This window comes from Hippopotamus amphibius, chromosome 10, assembly GCF_030028045.1.
Source record: "Hippopotamus amphibius kiboko isolate mHipAmp2 chromosome 10, mHipAmp2.hap2, whole genome shotgun sequence".
Classification (NCBI taxonomy): domain Eukaryota; kingdom Metazoa; phylum Chordata; class Mammalia; order Artiodactyla; family Hippopotamidae; genus Hippopotamus; species Hippopotamus amphibius.
In genome coordinates this window covers 32,525,762-32,548,010 of record NC_080195.1, presented here as the reverse complement: position 1 = coordinate 32,548,010, position 22,249 = coordinate 32,525,762, and the positions used below count along the sequence as shown (strand labels likewise).

At 56.0% G+C, this 22,249-nt stretch overlaps 1 protein-coding gene across 1 annotated transcript in view; it reads left to right on the top strand.

The window, feature by feature from the left end:
* Positions 1–22,249, top strand: part of ANK1 (ankyrin 1) — a 100,227-nt gene that overhangs the window by 46,824 nt on the left and 31,154 nt on the right. Inside the window, exons 17-37 of the mRNA XM_057696688.1 lie at positions 1,818–2,015; positions 4,177–4,275; positions 5,992–6,090; positions 6,673–6,771; positions 7,754–7,846; positions 8,265–8,337; positions 9,107–9,130; positions 9,953–10,049; positions 11,588–11,666; positions 13,640–13,737; positions 13,818–14,042; positions 14,936–15,090; positions 15,392–15,603; positions 16,085–16,289; positions 16,544–16,640; positions 16,910–17,138; positions 18,421–18,546; positions 18,662–18,781; positions 19,804–19,882; positions 20,144–20,215; positions 21,718–21,849. Coding sequence (XP_057552671.1) covers positions 1,818–2,015; positions 4,177–4,275; positions 5,992–6,090; positions 6,673–6,771; positions 7,754–7,846; positions 8,265–8,337; positions 9,107–9,130; positions 9,953–10,049; positions 11,588–11,666; positions 13,640–13,737; positions 13,818–14,042; positions 14,936–15,090; positions 15,392–15,603; positions 16,085–16,289; positions 16,544–16,640; positions 16,910–17,138; positions 18,421–18,546; positions 18,662–18,781; positions 19,804–19,882; positions 20,144–20,215; positions 21,718–21,849 — 2,611 coding nt within the window. The remainder of the gene's footprint in view (positions 1–1,817; positions 2,016–4,176; positions 4,276–5,991; positions 6,091–6,672; positions 6,772–7,753; positions 7,847–8,264; positions 8,338–9,106; positions 9,131–9,952; positions 10,050–11,587; positions 11,667–13,639; positions 13,738–13,817; positions 14,043–14,935; positions 15,091–15,391; positions 15,604–16,084; positions 16,290–16,543; positions 16,641–16,909; positions 17,139–18,420; positions 18,547–18,661; positions 18,782–19,803; positions 19,883–20,143; positions 20,216–21,717; positions 21,850–22,249) is intronic.

Here is a 22,249-nt window from a genome sequence, read left to right as displayed (position 1 = left end):
CTTCGTTGCTGTGCACAGGCTGTCTCTAATTGTGGAGAGCAGGGGCTACTCTTTGCTGCAGTGTGAGGGCTTCTCATTACGGTGGCTTCTTTTGTTGTAGCTCACAGGCTCTAGAGCGCAGGCTCAACAGTTGTGGCACACGGGCTTAGTCGCTCCACAGCATGTGGGATCTTCCTGGACCAGGGATAGAACTGGTTTCCGCTGCATTGGCAGGCAGATTCTTAACCACTGCGCCACCAGAGAAGTCCTCCACACCCCCGCCCCAGTGCTTTAAGCTGGGATTTTACGGCTTTCTTTTTTGTTTCTTTTTCCTGATCCGTGGATGGTGGCAGAATCAGACATGCTGGTTTCCACAGTAAGGCAGTGGCTGGCGGAGGAGATTTAGTTCTGCGGGATGGCCAGAAGAACGCTGGCCATGGGGGAGACCATGTGCCTTATGCCATCTGCTCTGGGACTGGGTGGGCATATGCTTCAAAAGTCCTGGGTCCTGCTCAGAGGTCCTCAGGCCTGGCATCCCCCTGAGCTCTGAAAGCTTTGTGGCCAACAACATCAGCGTTACCCGGACACTTGTTGGAAATGCAGAGTTCAGGGCCTCCCTACACCTTCTGAGTCAGAATCTGCATTTTACCAAGATTCCAAGTGGAATCTTACTCCAGCTGAAAGAACCTGGAATCCGGAGTCACAAGACCAGACTTGGGTTCTCTGTTGTTTCACTTACTATGTGACACTAGATAAGGCACTTAGCCTCTCAGAGAACTGGCTTCTTTATCCGCAAAGCTGGGTAATAATAAAAATGCCTGTCTCACGTGCTGTATGTGGGTTGCAATGAAGCTTGAAAAAGATAACATAGGTGGAAGTGGTTTCCAACAGTGATGACCAAGGTAGGCTGTGGTCATCGTCTGCCTTCAGTGGGATGCAGAGTTTGCTCCCAAAGGTAAACCCATGCACTGCTTCCTTCATCAAGAAAGTCTTCCTACCGAGACAAAGGGAAAAGGAAAGCCAGCTGAATAGACAGTGCACTTGCAATGTAGCTGATTTACTGTGGGACCAATCTCCTCATCTCATCATGGACTTAACGGATCTTGTGAACCAATGCACTGCAAAACCATACAAAGGTTTATTAATTTTATGTCTTGATTTTGGAAAGCACCTTCGCAGATGTTATCATATTTGATCTGTTCAACAATTTTAAGAACAAGGTAGATGTTACTATCCACTTCTCATGGCTTAAAAAAATACCAAAGGAAGTCTAGTTGACTGTCTTGCCCCTAGTCACACGGCTGGTTAAAGTGGACCAAGGTCTGACTCCACATCCCCAGGTCCCTTGCCAGGGGCATGTCCTCTTACACCACCTGCCTGAAGCCACCAAGCCCAGGGGAAGTTCTTGGCCCAACTGCACAAGGAGAGAAAAAGGGCTCTGTTCCTTTTCCTCTGTGAACTGTCTTGGGGGAGGTGGGGGTGTTTCTTACTGCACGAAAGCACGCGTGGAAGCTTTTCATTTACTTAATGCACCGAGCCTGCTGACTGTTCTATAGGCTGCCTGGCTGAATCCTAGCATCTGCTGGGGGCAGAGCACCTCGTGCACAGAGCATAGATGGAGAGAACGGGTACAGAGCGCTTGCTGACTCTGGGAGCCTCTCCAAACCAGATGGACTCGGTTTGTTTGTTTACTGAAGTAGCCTTCCAGGGCGACACGAGCGCTGAACCAGGCCTCCTGGCCCCCGCCCCCCACCGGAGGATCTAAAACGTAAGGCATGAGCTCAGCCTGTCCACTCAGCACTCCTGTAACCAGGCTCCATCGGCCCCTTCTATTTCAGAACGGCTACACCCCTCTGCACCTCGCCGCCAAGCAGAACCAGATGGAGGTGGCCCGCAGCCTGCTGCAGTACGGGGGCTCGGCGAACGCGGAGTCCGTGCAAGGCGTGACGCCCCTCCACCTGGCGGCCCAGGAGGGTCACGCGGAGATGGTGGCTCTCCTGCTCTCCAGACAGGCCAACGGCAACCTGGGCAACAAGGTAAACACGCATCTGCGATGTCCCTGTGGACTCGGGCATGTGAGCGGTCAGCTGACGACACCCTGCGGCTCAGGATTGAGCACCTGCTGTGTGCGCGGGTTCTGAATCAGGTGATGCGTGTGTGTGTGTGTGTGTGTGTGTGTGTGTGATCCTTACAGCAGCCCTGTGTAGGTTTTATCTCAGTTTTACAAATGAATAAACAGGTTCACAAAGGTTGCTCGTCCCAAGATTGCAGGACCCCAAGCTTACCTGATGCTAAAGCTTTGGTTGGTCCTTTCTAAAGAAGTTGACTCAAGAATCTACCAAAAGTTGGCTACTGAAATCCATTGCATGCTTTTCCAAATATAGGCCAGGGTCTGCATTCGGCAATGTATTCAGTAAGTTGGGACTAAATATTCTTTTCCTGTGGGGCAGATATTGTTTTCAGTGCTGACCTGTCCCTTAAACAGAGTTCTCCACCCAAGCACTGTCGGTGTGTGAGTAGTAAACCCTCCGCGGTGAACCCAGCACGTGGGAGGAGGGGCAAGGGAGCCGATTCCCAGGTGACGTCCTCCCGGTTTTCATCCGCTTCTCAGAGGAACGCATGACCCAAGAAAGACCAAGGGTCACTTCTTTTGTTAAACAACAGTTTTATTGAAACAGAATTCACGTACCATAAAATTTGCCTTTTTGAACTGTACTATCTGGTGAGGTTTGGTATATTTGCAGAATTGAATGACACCACTATCGAACTTTAAAACCTTTCCATCACCCCAAAAGGAAGCCTCAGACCCATTAGCAGCCACATCCCATTTCCCTCAAACCCCTGTCCCCTGGAAACCACTCATCTACTCTCCGCCACGATGAATTTTCCTGTTCTGGACGTCTCGTACAAATGGAATCATATGATACGAAGTCACTTCTTTAGACGAAAAATGAACATAATACAGTTTCAGAAAGGCAAGCATTTTGAGGATAACTCAAGATTTCTTAAAAACCTGTGGATCCATTGGCTCTTTCTGAGCAGTTTTGGACAGTGACCCCCAGGAGGGAACCGTTAGGGCAGGACAATGATATTGGACGGGACTCTTGGTTTTTTGCTGGTCACGTAAGTGAGCTGTGTCAGGAGTCAAGAGGAGGATGGTAATGCCCTGCCCTGAGACATCCCCACTGGTCCCCATCCACCCTCACCAGCAGGTTACGGTGTTATCCCGAGGATCAGGCTTGTGACTGGCCCAGGACCTGTTCTTTTGTGGGCAGCCCCGCCCACCTGCCCTGGCAGGCTTCAGCTGGGGAGGGGCACTGCTCCCGGGACTCCCGTCACTCTGGGGGGACGTGCAGACGGCTGGGGAAGGTGAGTGGAGTCTCTGGAGAGGGGACAGGCCCTGCCCACGGCCTCTGATGACAGAGGAGCTGCAGCCCTGTTTGCCCCACGGTTAGTAAGGCACGTTGAGTGGAGGGAAGGCTTTCCTGGCAGTTTTGTGTGAATGCGTATATCAGTCAAGCCCCCTGGAATATCACCATCCTCATGAGAATTCCAAGAATCTGGGGTTTTCGGTCCCAGCAGGATCCTCCACCCTTTTTACTGGCTGGGATGTGCTGATCACATGCATTCAAACGTCACGCTTTACAGTGTGTTGTTGTCTGTGTTTTCTCAAGTGAGCCCTCCTTGGTTTGTTGAGACTCGACAGCGATAATCCCGATTTTCTCAGTAAGGAAACCAAGGCTTCGAAGCTCATCTCGAGTCATGGAAGTAGCCAATATTACAACTGGAAAGGGCCATAAGGTTCATCTATTTCAGATATCAGCAAACTATGGCTTGGGGGCCAAATCCGGCCCACCACTTGTTTGTATCAATAAAGCTTTATTGCAACAGAGCCGTGCCCATTCGTTTACATGTTGGCACAGCTGCTGTAACTGGAGGAGCTGGGTAGTTGCAAGAGAGACACAAGCCTCAAATATTGATGATCTGGCCCTTAACAGAAACTGTTGCTGCCCTCTGATTTAGTCTAACCACCTTGTGTTTTAGATAAGGATGTGGGGGCCTAGAAGAGCTTACCCAAGGTCAAACAGCTGGTTGGTGGGTGCGAAGCCAAGTTCGACTCCCAAACCTCAGTGCTCTTTCAGGGCAGCCTAGACTTCTTTCCTGGCTCCAAGCTGATGAACTTCTTTTCCTTTCCAGAGTGGACTCACTCCCCTCCATCTGGTCGCACAAGAAGGCCACGTTCCAGTGGCAGACGTGCTGATCAAACATGGTGTCACGGTGGACGCCACCACCCGGGTAAGACGGGAAGCCGGCGTTCTATCCACAGGGGCTCCCCACTTCCCCCCATACCCACAGGACTGCCCGCTCCAGCCTCCCTCACTGGTCCATCCAAGGAGCTTTGAAACCCTGAGGACCTTCTTATCTGCCACTTCCTAGGGGCAGCAGTGAGGTTTGAGGACCACAGGCCAACGGGTTCACTTTCCAGTGGGGAGTTTGAAAAGTTGGCTGGACCTTTGAGCCTCTGTGGTGAAAGGAACATTCAGTCATGATTCCAAGCCCTGTCTTACGTGAGCAAGGTGTCAAAATGTCAGGCTTCTCTGGATGCCCTGGAAAATTCTACCCCTTCTATTCCAACATTTGGCTAAATGCAGATCAGCATTCTTTGAGCCTCTGTGTGTGCAGAGACCTTGGGGGGGGCAGTAGAGGATGACCCAGTGCCCAGCACACAGTGGAACCTGCCTCCGGGCACCTGCAGGTGACCTAAGAGGCAAGAAGGGACAGTGGGAGTGATATCCGGCACAAGGGGGGTGCTCGTGAACCACGCGGCACGCAGATGGAGGAGAGGCTGTTTCCATTTGGTGGAAAGAAGAGGCTTCCTGGAAGAAGTGCCAGCTTGCTCCTTTGCACTGCAAGGCAGCTGTATTAAAAGGGAGGAACAAAGGGACAGCCATGTAGCTCCAGCCCCCTCCAGAGTTCCCCAGGTACACTGGGCAGCAGTGTGACATTGAAGCCTCCCTGAGAAAACTCCAGACGTAATTTATCCCCAATTGTCTATAGCTTCCAAAGGAACCTGCTTTAAACCCAAGGATATTCTGGATCTTTGAGGCTTCTCTTGTGAGGCCAGTTTGGTCTTTTGGGGTCCTGCCCTGAGAGATCCTACGTTGTAGGTTAGAACTTGGGGGTCCCAAAGTCCCGCCATCTCTCCAGGTCCGGCATGCAGGGTCTGGGTCCAGACGGCCTCTGAGACCAGGCCCCCCAGGGACACTTAGGAGCCCAGAGAGCCTTGGCTTGTTGGCCTTTGGAAGGAGCATTAAAATATTTAGCAGAACAGCTTCCTTGAAAATTACCTCTTTTGCAGCCAAAACTCAAACGAATAAATACCCAAAGCCGCTCATTTGAAGCCTTGGCCTTTTCCTGTAAATTCCATTACGCTACAACTCTGTAACCTAGAGAGCTTTAAGGGATTTTTTTTTCAGTGGGATTTCGCCTTTCTAGTGGGGAGTCCCTGCTTCTCAGAACGACCCCTCTCAGCTTCTGTAATACGAGTCTCTCCCTCCTCTTTGCTGCTTCCTCCCCGTCCTCTTCTCTGGGCTCCCTCTAAGTGTTGCTTCAGTCCATGAGCCCTACTTTTTCTCTGCACACTTATCCTGGGGGACCTCGCTCACCTCCAAGACTTTGAACTCCCCACAGGCGCCTCCTCGCCTGGCTCTCTCCCCAGGGCTCAGTGTCGGGTTTCCAATCACCTACTTGACCTCCCCTCTTGGGTCTCTCCTAGTCATCTCATACTGCCCTTGACACTGAGCCCTGTCCCTTCCAGGCCTGTGGTATCCGACAGGTGACGGCAGGACAGCCTAACCCGTATAGCTGCTGCCGACCTTACAAAGGGCTTCTTCATCCATCCTCCCTTTCAGTCACCGTTGTTCTGAGACTTTCATTCCCGTCCAGCTCAGAACGGCTCGTGGTGTCCCCAGGAGCCCTGCTGGTCACCCTCTCTCCTCCCTTGCTTTCCAGATGGGTTACACTCCTCTCCACGTGGCCAGTCATTATGGGAACATCAAGCTGGTGAAGTTCCTGCTGCAGCACCAGGCAGACGTCAATGCCAAGACTAAGGTACGGGGATGCCTGAGACCACGCCAAGTTCAGATGCAGCCAATGTCACTCCAGGCACCCTTGGGGCTCTGCCACAATTTTCAGCTGGAGGAGGACATGGGGAAAATGCCTTTTTTTAAATAAATTTTTTAAAATTTTTATTTATTTTTTTCATTTATTGGCTGCATTGGGTCTTCGTTGCTGCACACGGGCTTTCTCTGAGGCGAGCGGGGGCTACTCTTCATTGTGGTGCGAGGGTTTCTCATTGCGGTGGCTTCTCTTGTTGTGGAGCACAGGCTCTAGGCACACAGGCTTCAGTAGTTGCGGTGCGTGGGCTCAGTAGTTGTGGCTCGTGGGCTCCAGAGCACAAGCTCAGTAGTTGTGGCGCACGGGCTTAATTGCTCCAAAGCATGTGGGATCTTCCCAGACCAGGGCTTGTACCCGTGTCCCCTGCATTAGCAGGTGGATTCTTAACCACTGCACCACCAGGGAAGCCCGAAAATGCCTTCTTTATGTTGCACATAGAAGACAGGCTCTGGGGCAGGTGGGCAGTGCTTTGTCTCGTAGCTAGCTCATCCTGCCAAATGTCTGCTTGCTTTACAGCTCGGATACAGCCCCTTGCACCAGGCAGCTCAACAGGGCCACACAGACATCGTGACACTGCTCCTCAAAAATGGTGCTTCCCCAAACGAGGTCAGCTCGGTGAGTACCCGCCTGGTTCCTGATTTCGGAGACCGGCTCTCACGGGCGGCCCTGTGAGATGTCCCTTCACCAGGGAAGCTCAAGCCATCCTCCTGCGCCTCTGGGGCCTGGAAGGGCTTCCCAGGGTTGTTGGGATTCGTTCCTCCTCCTGGAAGACTGAAGGTTACCCCGGTAGCACTGTTTACCTTCCCCCTTTTATTTTATTTTTTAAAATATTGTCAGAAACCCTTTCTAAAATCTGTGAAGCCGCTTTCTGTGTGGCAGGAGTGCACAAAACCACATATCTGGAGTGGTTCGTGATGTTTGGGGGCCTCGAGGTCTTCAGCCAGTCAGTGGTCACTGTTCAGCGTGAACTTGCTCCCCAGACGTGACTGTCAGGTTTACTAGATCATCTCTGTGGCCGCTTCCAGCTTGGAGAGCATGCAGACCTTTGACTGTAGGTGTGGTTGCTGAAACTGTACCTGTGAATGGGGCTGAATCTGCCTGGGGCACAGCCTGCAACCTAAGAACTTAAACGTAAAGAAAGCCTCGTCATCCGTTTATTTTCACTTAGGTCTTCCTTTTAAAATAGGAGTAGAAATATGCCCCTCCCCTCTTTCTGGTGACTTGTGATTTCTGATTGGCCTGAAAAGAATTCATTGAAGTGTGTGGATTGTTTTAACTACTTAAAAGCTCAGTAACTGACACCCAAAGAACCGGCCTTGGGAGCCGTGGGCGGTACTGCTCTGTGGCCTCCTATTCCTACAGCGGCATCTGGTGCCTCCCTGACCCTGACCTTCCCGCTGGCTCCCTCTTGGCCACTCTTGACTTTGGTGGCAAGATCTCCCCTGCTCCGGCTCAAGGCTCCTGCACCCCTCCTCTCTGCGGGCATCGCTGGAGACCCACCTCTGGGCCCACACGTGGGCAGGGGTCTTGCTCTGGGTGTGAGTGATGGGGCTGTGAGCTCGGTGTGACCTCACTCTCCCTCTGCTGTGCTCCCCAGAATGGAACCACCCCTCTGGCCATAGCCAAGCGCTTGGGCTACATTTCTGTAACGGACGTGCTCAAGGTTGTCACGGATGAAACCGGTGTCGTGGTACGTCTGCTCCTCCCCTGCTCCCCCCCCCCCCGCTGACACACACAGCCTGGCTGCAGGGCGCCCCGCGGGGGACCCCGGGAAGTGAAGCATGTTCTGGGGTGTGGGGGGGGCCTCCTCCATCAGGCGGAGCTTTACTGCCACCTACTGGCCGCAGGCATTGGGGCCGCGACCAGACCTAAGGAGGCAGCCGAGGATGGGGCGGGGGAGGGACTGTGCAACCAGAGGCTGGGGTTCCGCTCATCCCTCCACGGTTCCTGCCAGACCCCAGAGACCCTCTTAGCTCTCATTTTCTTCATTTGGGACAAACCTCCTTTCCCATCTCCTTCCTGTCTCCACAGTCATAACAGGTAGCGGCTGGATGGGTGAAAGAGCCCTGCTGTGTTTGGGTTGACGTCTTTGCTTTTTCTCATTTCAGTTGGTCAGTGACAAGCACCGGATGAGCTTCCCCGAGACGGTGGATGAGATCCTGGACGTCTCTGAAGATGAAGGTACAGGCGGGGAGCAACACCGTGTCTGGGTAAAGTCCGGCTGAAGGGGGTGCTCGGGGCTCTGAACACTCGGGGGGCCTCCTGCCGCTACCCTGGGGCACCGGGTCCTCCCAGCACACCCACCTCTGACGTCTGAGTCGAAGCCGGACAGAGCCACGTTCTAAAGATGCTGTCCGCTATCAAAAAGACTCTTTTGATGTGATTTTAGGAGGAGGAAATCTACATTGCAGGGATTAAAATATAAAATCCCGCGAAGTTTCATAAATACATGTGTGTTTGCCTATATCATACATGGAGTCTGATTCAATTCAGATCCACTGATTCAATTCAGAGCCATAAGGAACGGTCATAAAATTCCACCTGGCGCGTTCCTCGTGCTTTGGACGCATAACAAGCTATTTCATTTAAAATGTATGAGAATTCCTTTTCATAAGATGCTCTTCTGACCACAGTGGGTCAGTTTAGGGGTGGATCCATTATGAAATGACTATAGTTCCAACTTTTGCGGCCACGGGTACTTGTAGCATTTTTCCTGCCCCATGTAAGCCTGTCTTTTCAGTTAACTTGGAAGAGAAACCTCGTGATGAAAAAAAAGGTGGGGCTGGACCAGAGTTCTCTCTGGCCCCTTCCATCTTGGTAACCCAGGGGTTGTGTAGCTTTGTCAACTAGGTGTTGAAAGCTCTCCCGTATCCTCTTAGATGATATGCCTCTTGCATTAACTGACTTCAATCCTGTCCATCCTTAAACTTGGCTCTTCTTTGCTTTCCAGGAACTGCTCATATAACTATATTGGGTATGAAACACTTTCTGTTCCCTGTGGTCCTTTCTCACCCTGTGGTCATTTCACCCTAAGCAATCCAAGCTCTCACTAATCCATCCCTGCTTTCCATAACAATTGGAGCTTGACTATAACAGGACATTTCCACCCGTGAGACCCATGCCCTGGCGGGCGGCTCCAGGCCTGTCCATGTCTGTGTCTGTGCCACTTGCCACTGTGTCTGTGATCACAACTGCATGAGCTACTGTGATCCATCCTGTCGGCTGCAGATCACAACGCCCTGCTTGGGGGCAGTACCAGACCCTGCAAGGTCCAGGGCTTCAAGGAGGAGAGAGAAACAAAGAGGCAGTCTGGGTGCAGACAGATTTGAACCTCCTGGTGCTGGCCTTAGGAAATAACGAGGTTCAGCTGCCGTGGTTACAAAAGTCCCTGGAGCCTCTCAGAATGGATGGGCTTGGTTCCACGGTGGTTTCCTCTTCTGTCACGTGGTGTGGAAGAGAACGGAAGCACCTGTTTCTTTGGTGTCACTGCACACCCCACAGGGGCTGTTCTGAAGTGGACTTTGTCAGGCAAGCAAGTTCTTTCGGATGGAATTGTTTTCTTCTCCAAAGCCTGGTGCAGACTAAGATGTGAGGGGCTGGCTGCCCAGCTCCGGGTACCAGGGCTGGAGGAACAGGGTCAGGGCTGGTTGAACACATTGCTGTGGTCCCCTTTGAGCATCAGAGACCTTCCGCCACCACTCGGGGCAAGCGTTGAGAGGAGGAGTAGCAAAAGCACTTTTAAAAATGAACGAGGGCATCTCCCTCCTGTCACTCACTTAAACGTGTGTACTTTCAGGGGAAGAACTTGTTGGCTTCAAGGCTGAGAAGCAGGATGCCAGGGATGTAGATGAAGAGAGAGAGCTGCTGGATTTTGTGCCAAAGCTGGACCAAGTGTAAGTGTTGCTCCCGCCACGGGAGGCCAAGGTCCACCCTGGGACTCAGAGTGGGAGAATTCCAGAGTGGGGAGGTTTCCAGGAAGGCCGGGCCCCGACAGAGCACCGCTACAGCGCCTTAGGATAAGCTAGCCCTGCACCAGTGATGCCAGGCGGGGGCACAGGTCTCCCCTGCTGCTGGCGACCCTCTCCGGGGTCCCTGCCCCCCACCGCTCCTCCTCCCCTGCACTCAGTCTCCTATCTGTGCCCCTCCCCCCTCACACACTCAGCTTCTCACCAGAAAAATCCACTGAGGGAGATTCCCCTTAGAAACCATTGCCAAAAAAACAGGTGGTGGTGGTGGTGATTATGGGATTATATGAAATCGTGTGTGTGAAGCTTTTGAAAATTGTAAAGCACTGCAGAATTTTAAAAATCTCTCATTCAATTAAAAGAATTTAAATAATAAAGAAAGAGGACTTCTCAGGTGGCGCAGTGGTTAAGAATCCACCTGCCAATGCAGGGGACACGGGTTCGAGCCCTGGGCCAGGAAGATCCCACATGCCGCAGAGCAACTAAGCCCATGCGCCACAACTATTGGGGCTGCGCTCCAGAGCCTGTGAGCCACAACTCTTGAGCCCGTGCTCCGCAACTACTGAAGCCCACATGCCTAGATCCTGTGCTCTGCAACAAGAGAAGTCACAGCAATGAGGAGCCTGCACACCACAACGAAGAGTAGCCCCCGCTCGCTGCAACTAGAGAAAGCCTGTGTGCAGCAATGAAGACCCAACACAGCCAATAAATTAAATAATTAATTAATTAATTTTTTTAAAAAGGAAGAAAGAGAGAAACCTTTGCCAAGCTGGCCTCACAGGCCAGCCACGTCCCTCCACCGGCTGGTGCATTAGGGAAAACCCACAGAGGGCTGGTGTCTGCCTGTGTTTCTCATTCCTCCCTGAGATGCTGTGAGATGTTCTGATGCAAGTCCTTGGCATTTTGTGAATGAATCTTAAAGCGACAACTTTCTAGAAACCCTGAGCCCTCGGTATTTTCTGAAAAGACAAACGCATGCTAGCTTGGTCCCAGGGCTTATACAAGATAGGGCAGTGGACCAAGGAGAAGGGAAACTATGATTCATATTTACTGAACTTCAGTTAGAAAGAAACGAGACTCGGACCCTAACCGTGGAGAACCTACAGATGTATTTGGTAGCATCAAAACACACACCCAGGGGTCAGATGGTGATGCAGGATAAGATGGTATGGCCAGAGCGAGGGCTCCCTCAACAAGGGGTCTGAGGCTGCAGAACTCAAAACTCGGGTGGTGCATGCGGGAAGACTTCCTGGAGGAGGCAGTTCCTTCAGCTCAGCCAGACTGTCGGGCTCTGGAGAAAGGCGGGGAGGCAGAGGGAGGAGGCTGGTCAGTGTGTGAATGGGGAGGGGGTCAGATCGGATGTGTGATCCTGGGGGTGTGGAAGTTATTCCCTAAGGCCTCCCACGGGAGATGGGGGGCTACTCAGAAGGATCAGCCCTTGACGTCCTGCTGTTCTCGGCACACAGAGTGGAATCCCCACCCATCCCGCGGATTCCTTGCGTCACACCTGAGACCGTGGTGATCAAGTCTGAAGAGCCAGAACAGGTAAGAAGCATCCTTTCTCTTACTTCCCCTTGGCAGCGAGCAGGTTCCCCAGACAGAGATTGTTTTGAGATGACCTACAGGACCATAAGAGCTCATAGTTGAAAGCTCGCAGTGTTTAGCAAGCCCTGCAGATCCCAGATTCCATGTGTTCTTGGTAGCGCCTGTGCAGTTAGTGCTCTTAACAACCAGCTATTGATGATCTGGTCTCCCAGAGCCCGAGGGCGTGTGTAACACCCTCATGCAAGTCTCAGCGGGGCTGAGAACTAACTCTAGAAGTTCTGGCTCCAAAGCCCATGTTCTCACGGCCACAGCACCCAAACACACGCTGTCCGCACCCGTGGGGGCCGAGGGTCCCAGTGCCGGAGGGGGAGCCTGCAGCTGTAGCCACACCTCCGTGAGGCTGTGGGCGAGTCTGGAACTCTGCACCTTTTTTCTTTCACATCCATAAAAACGGGGACAGTTTCTGCCTCACTTTCCTCAAGGGATTTACTGGGAGCTTAAAATACCGACACAGATGGGAAGGAGATGTCAAGGAGAGCTGTTCCCAGCGTGGACTGTTACTCATTATAATACCCTATTTTGTGGCTTCCCTGGATGCCACCTGAATTTGTCCCCAAAATGGGCGGGATGGTTTAAAGCAATGTAATTCCCCTTGCTTTAATTTTATGCCATTTGGCACTTTTTCCCCCTGGGCAAAGGGGTTTTCTAGGATAAAAAGAAAGCAGTGTGGTATTTGGAGGTTGGGACTGGCCACCCTGAGGCCTGATCACTGAGCCAGGCTCGACTGTTTTCCAGCTGAGGCTGGTCTCTTCCTTTGCCACTGAAGGCATGCATGTCCCCTGGACCCAGAAGCGGCGCCGGGAGAAGGCAGCTGTGATGCTGTCCAATCAGCCGTTCTGCCCTAGGGCACACCATAGCGGTGTGATGTTGGTGTCACGTCCTGGGTGGCATTTGGGAGATACACTCAAACACGCTCGTGGGCGGCCGAAGACGGCCAGAGAAATATCCAAGCAGACCCGGGTCCTGCTGTTCCCTGGCGAGCCGTGCTCTCTGACTCCTTGCTTAAGTCATGGACCCGAGTCAGCAGGTGTTTCCTGGAGTCCCACTGTGTGCCCTGGATGGGGCCCCCATGTGGGAGGATGGGGGAGCAGAAGGTCCAGTTGGGGAGGCATCTCAGAAAACAGGGAGGGTGACAACTGAAGGGCCCCGCTGCGTGGTGGGAGCCCTTCCAGATCAGAGACAAGAGGAAGGGTTCATGGAGGAGGCAAGAGGTGAGAAATGAACAGGCGCGTCCAGTGACAGAGAGGGACGTGGGCGTCTGGACCAATGGGGATGCGAGACTGAAGGCAGAGCTGAGAAAAACCTGGAGGCTTCATGAGTCCTGGCCACTGCCTGGGGTGGGGCAGCCCCCGTGGTCCCCAAGTCACAGCATCACTGCAAGGAGGGGGCTGTCCCATTTGCAGAAGAGGAAGTGGGAAGCCCCCGGGATGAGGGTCTGTTCTGTTTCCCTCGTGCCCCTCGACGCCCCAGGACACCTGACGTGTCCAGAGCCGAAGCGCTCGTAGGTGACGGGTGGCAGGCAGGGGTGCAACGCCCGCCCTCGTGTGAAAAGGAGCTGCGTCGAGCGGAGGGTTCACGTTGGGGGGCGGGGACGGGGGGGCAGCTGCAGGGCACGGGCAGGTCGGCGTGCACCTGGTACAGGAGCTGGGACTGAGGCCGGGCGGGGCAGAGGACGCGCGCCATCCTCCGAAGCTCTGGCCAGTATCCTGAACCGAGGACCGACCGTGTCGGTGGAGGAAGCCCTTGCTGCCTTTCAGGCTCCGGGAGAGCTCTGTCCCGAAGGGTCGGTGGGGCGCACCCTACGCTGGGCCTCTCGGCTCCTGGCCGAGCCTCCCGGGCCTCCCCGACCTTGGCCGGGACCATCGGCTGTGGCCGGGGGCCGAGAGGATGGCTGGCCTTTGTCCCACCCGTAGGCCTGGAAGGAGTATGACGAAGACTCCCTGGTCCCCAGCAGCCCGGCCACGGAGACCTCGGACAACGTCAGTCCGGTGGCCAGCCCCGTGCACACAGGGTGAGTGGCCTGGGGCGGGCGGGCGGCTGCAGCCCCGCCGCCCACCCGGGAGAGGCCGACACGGACCCGCTGTGCCCTAGGTTCCTGGTGAGCTTCATGGTGGACGCCCGCGGGGGCTCCATGCGGGGCAGCCGGCACAACGGCCTGAGGGTGGTGGTCCCGCCCCGGGCGTGCGCGGCGCCCACCCGCATCACCTGCCGCCTGGTGAAGCCCCAGAAGCTCCCCGTGCCGCCCCCGCTGGCCGAGGAGGAGGGCCTGGCCAGCAGGGTCATCGCGCTGGGGCCCACGGGGGCCCAGTTCCTGAGGTGAGAGGTCGCGCCCCTGCCCCCGACCCGTCCCGGCCGCGCGGCGACCCCCCAGCCCCAGCCCAGCTTGGGTCCTGACCGGTCAGAACCGGGAACCTGTGTTCCTCCTAAGGCCTTTTCTAGGTACACGTGGGCGTCCGTTGCCTGGGGGGAGCGTAACACTCTCAGCTCCTGTGTGACCCTAGAGGGGGGATGAAGATGGCTCCTTTGGGGGTCCCCAGGGTTTAATTATTGAAGCTCTGAAATGCTCTTCTCAGAAGGCAGCCCTGCAGTATTGCCCCCAAGGACAAGATGGATGGTTTCAGAGGCTCGGTCCTCACCTTTCCTGCAGCAAAGCGGCTCCTCCTTGGAGCTGGGCCTCCCTCCGTCACCACGGGCGCTGCGTTGGGACAGGTCTTGCCCGGGAGGCCCTGCCTTCCCGTCTCCAGCCACGGCCTGTCCCCCGCTCCAAGCTTTCATGCACTGATTGTAGAGCAGCTACAGAATCCTTTCACGTTGATTCCCCCTTTAAATGGGGTCCTCAGAGCCGTCCTCCCAAGGAAATGTCCTTGTCACCGATCGGCAGAGGAGGAAGCTGGGGCTCAGAGGGGTTTGGTCCCCTGTCTAGGACATCAGGCAGGTTCTCGGGGTCGGGTCCAAGGGCAGCTTTGTTCTGCCGTGGCAGGAGAGCCCCCTGTGAAGTGAGGCTGGGGCCTGATGGGGAGCGAGAGGGTCCTGGGGGGACTCAGGAACCTGAGGCCGGTCTGTCTGGCTGTGAGGACCAGCCTGCAGGTGGGACGGACTCCTTACAGGCAGAACCTATCTGCTTTCCCCGTCTGAGCCCACAGCTGCCGCCCAAGCGGCACACATACCTTGGTCCACACCCCTCCCCACTGTCCCCTCTGTCCCCCCAGCCCTGTCATCGTGGAGATCCCCCACTTCGCCTCCCAAGGCCGTGGGGACCGCGAGCTCATGGTGCTGCGGAGTGAAAATGGCTCCGTGTGGAAGGAACACAAGAGCCGGTACGGAGAAAGCTACCTGGATCAGCTTCTTAATGGGATGGACGAAGGTACACGAGCCCCAGGGATCTGGAGCAGGGCCCTCCTCCCGAAGGATGGGGTTCGAGGTTGCGCTTTGGGGTGGGCTGTCGGGGCATCCTGGAGTGTGGGACGCCCTGAGAGACTAGAGACGGCCCGGTTCAAGTGCCCGGGCCCCCTGCAGCCCGGTCTCCTTGTGCGGGGCCAGGACCTTTCTCCCTCCAGGTGGCCCAGGCTCCCGCCCCTGCCAGGGCCTGGGAAGGGGCGCCAGAGCGGGGATGGGGGGCCCTGGGACGCCGCGGTGGTGACGGGGGCGCGGGCGTGTGGTTGCAGAGCTGGGGAGCCTGGAGGAGCTGGAGAAGAAGAGGGTCTGTCGCATCGTCACCACCGACTTCCCCTTGTACTTCGTGATCATGTCGCGGCTCTACCAGGACTCTGACACCATCGGCCCTGAGGGCGGCTCCCTGAAGAGCAAGCTGGTCCCCCTGGTGCAGGCCACCTTCCCAGAAAATGCTGTCACCAAGAAAGTGAAGCTGGCCTTGCAGGTGACACAGCTCCTCCTCACCTGCTGGGGCCCCATCACCTGGACCGGGTTCAAGGGTGGAAGGCATCAAGGCCCTCGGAGATGACCGTCCTCCCCAGGACATCTCCACCTGTTGGTCCAGTGCCTGAAAAGTCCCGTTAGAGCCCTGACCTTAAAGCTCAGGAGAAAGTTGGGTGGGTGGGTTAGGGTAGGTGCTCCGGTAAGTCGCAGAAAACCCTAGATAACGGGTTAAACCACAGGCTCGGTGTGAGGGGAAGCAGCGTGGCTTCCTGCGCCGGTCCTGATGCTGAGCAAGGCCCCGGGGAGTGGTAGCAGCAGGGAAACGGGGATGGGGGCTCAGAGAGGAGAGCCGGGCCAGCCGTTAACAGGAGTGGGACCCCCGCCCCGGGTGCCCTCGCACCTACCTGGACAGCCGCTCCCTGGCGCCATCCACGAGCCCCTCTGCTGCCCCTTGGCTGAGTGTCCCCTTGGGTACTTTGTAGGCCCAGCCTGTACCCGATGAGCTGGTCACCAAACTCCTGGGCAACCAGGCCACGTTCAGCCCCATCGTCACCGTGGAGCCGAGGCGCCGCAAGTTCCACCGCCCCATCGGGCTTCGGATCCCGCTCCCTCCCTCCTGGACGGACAATCCGAGGGACAGCGGGGAGGGAGACACCACCAGCCTGCGGCTGCTCTGCAGTGTCATTGGTGAGCGGTGCGGAGACGGAGGATGTGAAGCTGGGGAGGGGTGGGAGCTGGGGAGGGATGGGCTCCTCGGAGGGATGAGGGGCTGCGTCTGTCCCTGAAGAGCCCTCTGACCCCAGAGGAGGAGGTGCTCCTAGGGCAAGGGGGGCACAGGGTAGGGGATGGAGGGCAGAGTGTGCTCAGGGCCACAGCCAGGTGTGCACGCCCCGCGTCAGCCTCCGGAGATGGTCCCCCAGCCCCTTCTACTCCCTTCACAGGAGGAACAGACCAGGCCCAGTGGGAAGACATCACGGGGACCACCAAGCTCATGTACGCCAACGAGTGCGCCACCTTCACCACCAACGTGTCTGCCCGGTGAGGCCCCACCCGGCCCGGCCCCTGGGCCCCCTGGGCCCTGCATGAGGGGGCGGCGCTGTCCCACGAGTGGCCACGCGCAGGCCACCACCCGCCCGCCCCAGGCTCGCGCCTGAGGGTCCTCCCCTGCCGCTCTCCACCTGCAAGACCCACCTCCACCCCTGGGGCCGTCAGAGCGGCCACCGCCCGGCTTACCGGCCGTCCCGTAGGATGGAGGGACGCTCCCCCTCTGGCAGTTAGGGACAGGCTCACGTCTGCCCTCCTTCCAGGTTCTGGCTGTCGGACTGTCCCCGGACGGCTGAGGCCGTGAACTTCGCCACGCTGCTGTACAAGGAGCTCACGGCGGTGCCCTACATGGCCAAGTTTGTCATTTTTGCCAAGATGAACGACCCCCGAGAAGGGCGTCTGCGCTGCTACTGCATGACGGACGACAAGGTGGACAAGACTCTGGAGCAGCACGAGAACTTCGTGGAGGTGGCCCGGAGCAGGGACATCGAGGTAGGGGCCTGGCTCCCCTGGGCCCCCCCGCCTCGTGGGGAGGTGGCGCCTCCGGGGCCCGAAGCCGTCAGGAGCACGGCCTCCGCAGAGGGGCTCCCGGGCTCCGTCCCTTGGAGAAGCGTCCTCGGGAAGCTTCCCCAGAGCCCAGGGACACCATCGTGTGTCTCTCAGGAACGCAGCAGGCTGTCAGCCCAGTGATTTGTGGTGCTAAGAGCTGACATGTATTAAAGGTTTTACATCCCAGGTACTATTAAAAGCGCTTGAGTGGGGCTTCCCTGGCGGTCCAGTGGTTAAGACTCTGCACTTCCACTGCAGGGCGTGCGGGTTTCATGCCTGGTCGGGGAACTAAGGTCCTACATGCCATGCAGTGCAGCCCCCCAAAAAAGTGCTCTCATGGCATCATCTCCCCTGATTCTCACACCTGTGTGTCCTTTTCTTATCCCCAGTGTACAGATGAGGAAACCAAGGCTGAGAGAGGTTAGGTAACCTGCCCAAGGTCACACAGCTGAGTAAACAGCAGGGAAAGGATTTGTCCAAGGAGTCTGACCCCAGAGCTCACTCTCCCTGACATGCCAGGATTTTGGCAGTGCCCAGATGAGGAAGCAGGGCAGAGGCTGGGCAGATGGGGGAGCAGTAAAGAACAGGGACTAGGTTTGAACCTGTTACATCCCAGGGTCCTCACACAGGTTAAGATGTGCAACAAGCCAGGACCTTTCCGAAGGCCTGCTGGCTGCAGAGACTGTGTTGAGCATTCGGGGGGCTCTGAGGGCCCAGAAGGAGGAGTACAGGCCTGGGACCTGCCTCTAATGCTGTTTGGGGCACTAACTGAGCAAAGCACTTAGTCTCTTTGGGCCTCAGTTTTCTCAGCTGTCAAATGGGTTCATGATAACGTCTCAGTTGACAGCATTATATACACAGTAGGGCTCATTACATTATGGGTGAGATTAAAATACGACATGGTCCTTCTGGCACTCACATAAAGTAAACATTGTTGGACGGGCGCTAAAAGAGATAAATGTGTTTTGGAAGCCACATGACGATGTTCTCGCGGCGTTCTAGAGCACTCTGGTAGCAATCAACCACGCAGAGACATGTGATGTGCTCATGATAAAATCCTCTGAAGTACAGAAGCATCCGCCACAACCTTTGCAGAACATTGGGCGGCGTTTCCCGGAGCACGGCCCCCGGCGGTCGTGGGGAAGGAGGGACCGGAGCTGGCAGGCAGGATCTGGCATCTGGGCACTGCTCCTGACCAGCTGCATTTGCTCTCCCTTCCCTGCAGGTTTTGGAAGGAATGCCCCTCTTTGCAGAGCTCTCCGGGAACCTGGTGCCCGTCAAGAAGGCCGCCCAGCAGCGAAGTTTCCTCTTCCAGTCGTTCCGGGAGAACCGGTTGGCCATTCCCGTCAAGGTGCGGCCTCCTCGTGCCCGGGTCTAGCAGTCTGGGAGGCGGAGAGCTCTGAGCCAGCCTGGCTGGTGGCCGGCGGGGCGGCCCCCGACTCTCCCTTTTGTGTAACTGAGTCTAGGTGAGGGACAGCAGTAGAGAACCAGCAGGGTCCTTGTCATTCCTGCGCAAGGCGATGAAGTACGAGGACACGCAGCACGTCCTCTGTCACCTGAACATCACCATGCCGCCCTGCACCAAGGTGAGCACCCCTGGGACCCTCGGCCTGGCAGGGGGAGAGAGGCCCCCGGCTGCCCTCCGACATTGGCGGTGGCCCAGCCCTTCCCGCAAAGCTCGGGAACAAATCAGAGTGCAAAGGCGACACGCCTGTTCACACCAAGGCCCTGAGGTCCCCAGGACGCCCCTTCCACGACATTGGAAGGTGAGGCCTGAGAACCGGGTGGCCGGTGGCTTGAGGTGTCCCAGCCACGTCAGGGCTTTTTTTGGAGCCTCTTTTTCCTGCACTCACTTGTCTTACCCGGAGACCAGGCCGCCAGAGAAGGGAAGCCTGGAGTCTCAGCCCTCTGCTGCACCAGGGGCGGAGGGGCCGAGTCTCGTTCGTTGGTTGGTGTCGTTCTCTGGTCATTTCCATCATCCTCCTTTCATGCCAAACTAGATGCCAAGGTCACATCCAGACGTCCAAGGCTCAGTTTCTCTTTTCTGTCTGAAGACAAGGGAGAACCAACTTCTTTTGCAAGATGGTTTCCCGCAGCCGTGGGCAAGCGTCCCAGTGCTCCACCACAGGGCCAGCGTGCAAAGCTTTGGGCGTCAAAAATGGGTCTTTTGAGCCGGAAGGAATCCAGAAAGAAAAACTTGGTTTTTTAAATTCAAACCCCAACTCCACCGCTTCCTGGCGGAGTGACCTTGGCCGGGTTACGCCACCCTCTGGGCTGGTGCAATGGCAGGAATGGTGGTACCTATCTCATAGGGGGTGTGCCCATCAAGCAGGGCCTGGCACGTGATAAGGGCTCTATGAGCTTATTATTATTAAACTAATAAAATAATGATTACATAAACAATAAGTTAATAATAATAAGTTAATAATAAAAGAAATTATTAATAATAATAAAGTACATGAGCCTCGTCGACTCCACCTCGCCCCGCCACACACACGTCTACCCCGTGTGTCGAGGCTGCAGGAAGTGCACCTGCCCCAACATCTGCCAGGCTGGCCGTCCTCCCCACCCGCACCCACAGCACCCTTTCCTGGTCTCTCCCCTGCAGGGCAGTGGAGCCGATGAACGCAGGAGGACCCTGACGCCACTGGCCCTGAGATACAGCATTCTCAGCGAGTCCACACTGGGTACAAACTCTCTGGGATGCTGTGTGCTCACTCCCTTCCCCAGGGACGGTGGGGGAGCTCGTGTCCCCTCACCCCAACGGGAGCTCCAGGCTGACACCATTGACCCAACCCTTGGCTGGGGTCTCCACCCACCCTCTCAGGCTCAGCCCCCAATCGGGTGGACACGGAGCGTGACCTGAGCACCCTCTGAGGTCCCCCGCCCACGCCTGTCGGTTCCGTGTCCTGCCAAGCCTCCTAAATGGAATCCGATGCTTCCCCCAGGTTTCCTCAGTGGTACAGACCCGGCCGAGAAGATGGCTATTATATCAGAGCACCTGGGCCTCAGCTGGGCCGGTGAGTCGGGGAATCAGGGCGGGAGAGCACATGGCCTGTCTCCACCTGCCCCTACACTGCCTCCCCCCTCTAAAGAGCAGCTGATGAAAGCGTTTCTAAACCTCTTCCCAGCATCTGTGGTGCGTCTGATCTGGGACTGTCGCCATGGGTACCTATGGAGGGGGGGCTCCCTCCCTCCCCCACTTCTGTCTGGTTTTCCTGTTGTTTTTCCAACTCTGACGTTACAGGAGACCTTAGAATGCATCCAGTCTGCCCATTTTACAGATGGGCAGGCTGAGATTCAGCTGACTGGGGTGACTTTAGTTGTGCAAGAGTTAGTGACAGAGCCCTGAAGAGCCCGCAAACCGAGAACAAACACACAAGCAAACAAAAACTGTGCGTCCTGACTGCCTTTCCCACATCTGTAAACTCTGGCCGTGGCTGAAGTTGTCCACAAGCCCTGTCCACCGTGAGGGGAGACCTCACCCGAGGGAGGCGGTGACAGCTCCCCCCGCCTTTCACTCAGTGGCAGGCCCTATGACTTAATCCCCCCTTTCCCTGTGAGCTTGTGTGTGAATGGACCCCCTCCACTCAGCCACCTGCAGACGTGGCTTCAGACAAGCTCAGGAGCCTTAACAGTGACTTCCTGGAAGGCGGCGTGACCAGCTCACAGCAGAGGTTCCGAGACTGTTCCTTCTTTGAGCCACAAAAGCATGTCTGCTGCTGCTTCTTGGTTTTGTGTGTTTGTTGTGTGAGTGTGTGTGTTGGGGGAGGAGGTGTATGTGGTGTGCGTGAATGTGTGTGTGTGTGTGTGTGTGGTGTGTACGTGTGTGTGGTACACGCACAGTCACACATCCTGATTCTCAGCATCACTTTCCCTCTGGCCTTCCTCATCCTTGAAATTAGACTCCGACGCTGTTCTCCCATCTACAGCACCCGCGAGAAATAACAATAAAAATAACGGAAGGGGAAGAGCTCACATTCTGTGTTAGTGCCCTGCATTTAGATGCAAACTTGTATGTTCATTTTAAATGTGAAGAACACCTTTCCCTGAAGAAACGTAAACACAGAAATGCGTTTCCATTATAACTGCTTCTCACTGGAAAGGCCGTGGCGTGCGGTGTAGCACTAACAGCCCTGCGGGTCGGGCCCCTCACCCGCTGTGGCCCCAGCCTGTCCTGTGACCTTGGATAAGTGGCTTAGTCTCGTCACCTCATGTTCAAAGCCAAGAAAGAAAGGAAGGGAGGGAGGGAGGGAGGAAGGAAGGAAGAGAGGGCGCGGGTTCATCGTTCACTCAATAGCTATTTACTCTCCTGTGCACACGCCTCCTCCTGGCCCATTTCCTGGGGATGCAGCAGTGTAGGTGTCACATTGCACTAGGCAGCCTTGGGAAGAGGGAGTACCATACCGGATCCAGAGGGAGACTGCGCCTCACCTCCCGGTACCCAGTGGGCGCCCCACTGCATGCGTGCCCTCGGGGGCTCGGGCTGGGCTCACACCCGGTCTCGGTTCTTTGCCTGCAGAGCTGGCCCGGGAACTGCAGTTCAGCGTGGAAGACATCAACAGGATCCGCGTGGAGAACCCCAACTCCTTGCTGGAGCAGAGCGTGGCCTTGCTGAACCTCTGGGTCACCCGTGAAGGCCAAGACATAAAGAGTCAGTACCCATGAGCTGGGGCACCTTCTCTCCCCAAAGCCTCTGCCAGGACCTCCTCTCACCACGTAGTTCTCCCCCCAAATTCCCTGGGTGGTATGGGCCTTTGGAACCACTCTCTTCTGCACACTGTCTCACACAAACATACATGGACATGCACACACGCACCTCTCGGGGTCCCTGGTCTTCTGAGCAGTCCTGCCAGGAGGGAACTGCAGAGAATCTTGGCTGTGATCTCATCCCATCCTCAGAATGACTTCACAGTCACACCAGGACCCCTAGAAGACGGCACCTGTGTAGGGTGCATGACTTCCGGTCGAATTTCTCAGACAAATGAGGACTGTCCCCTCGGGACAGAGCCCGGTGAGGAGTCTCCTCCGATGCAGTTTTTGTTCTTCCAGGA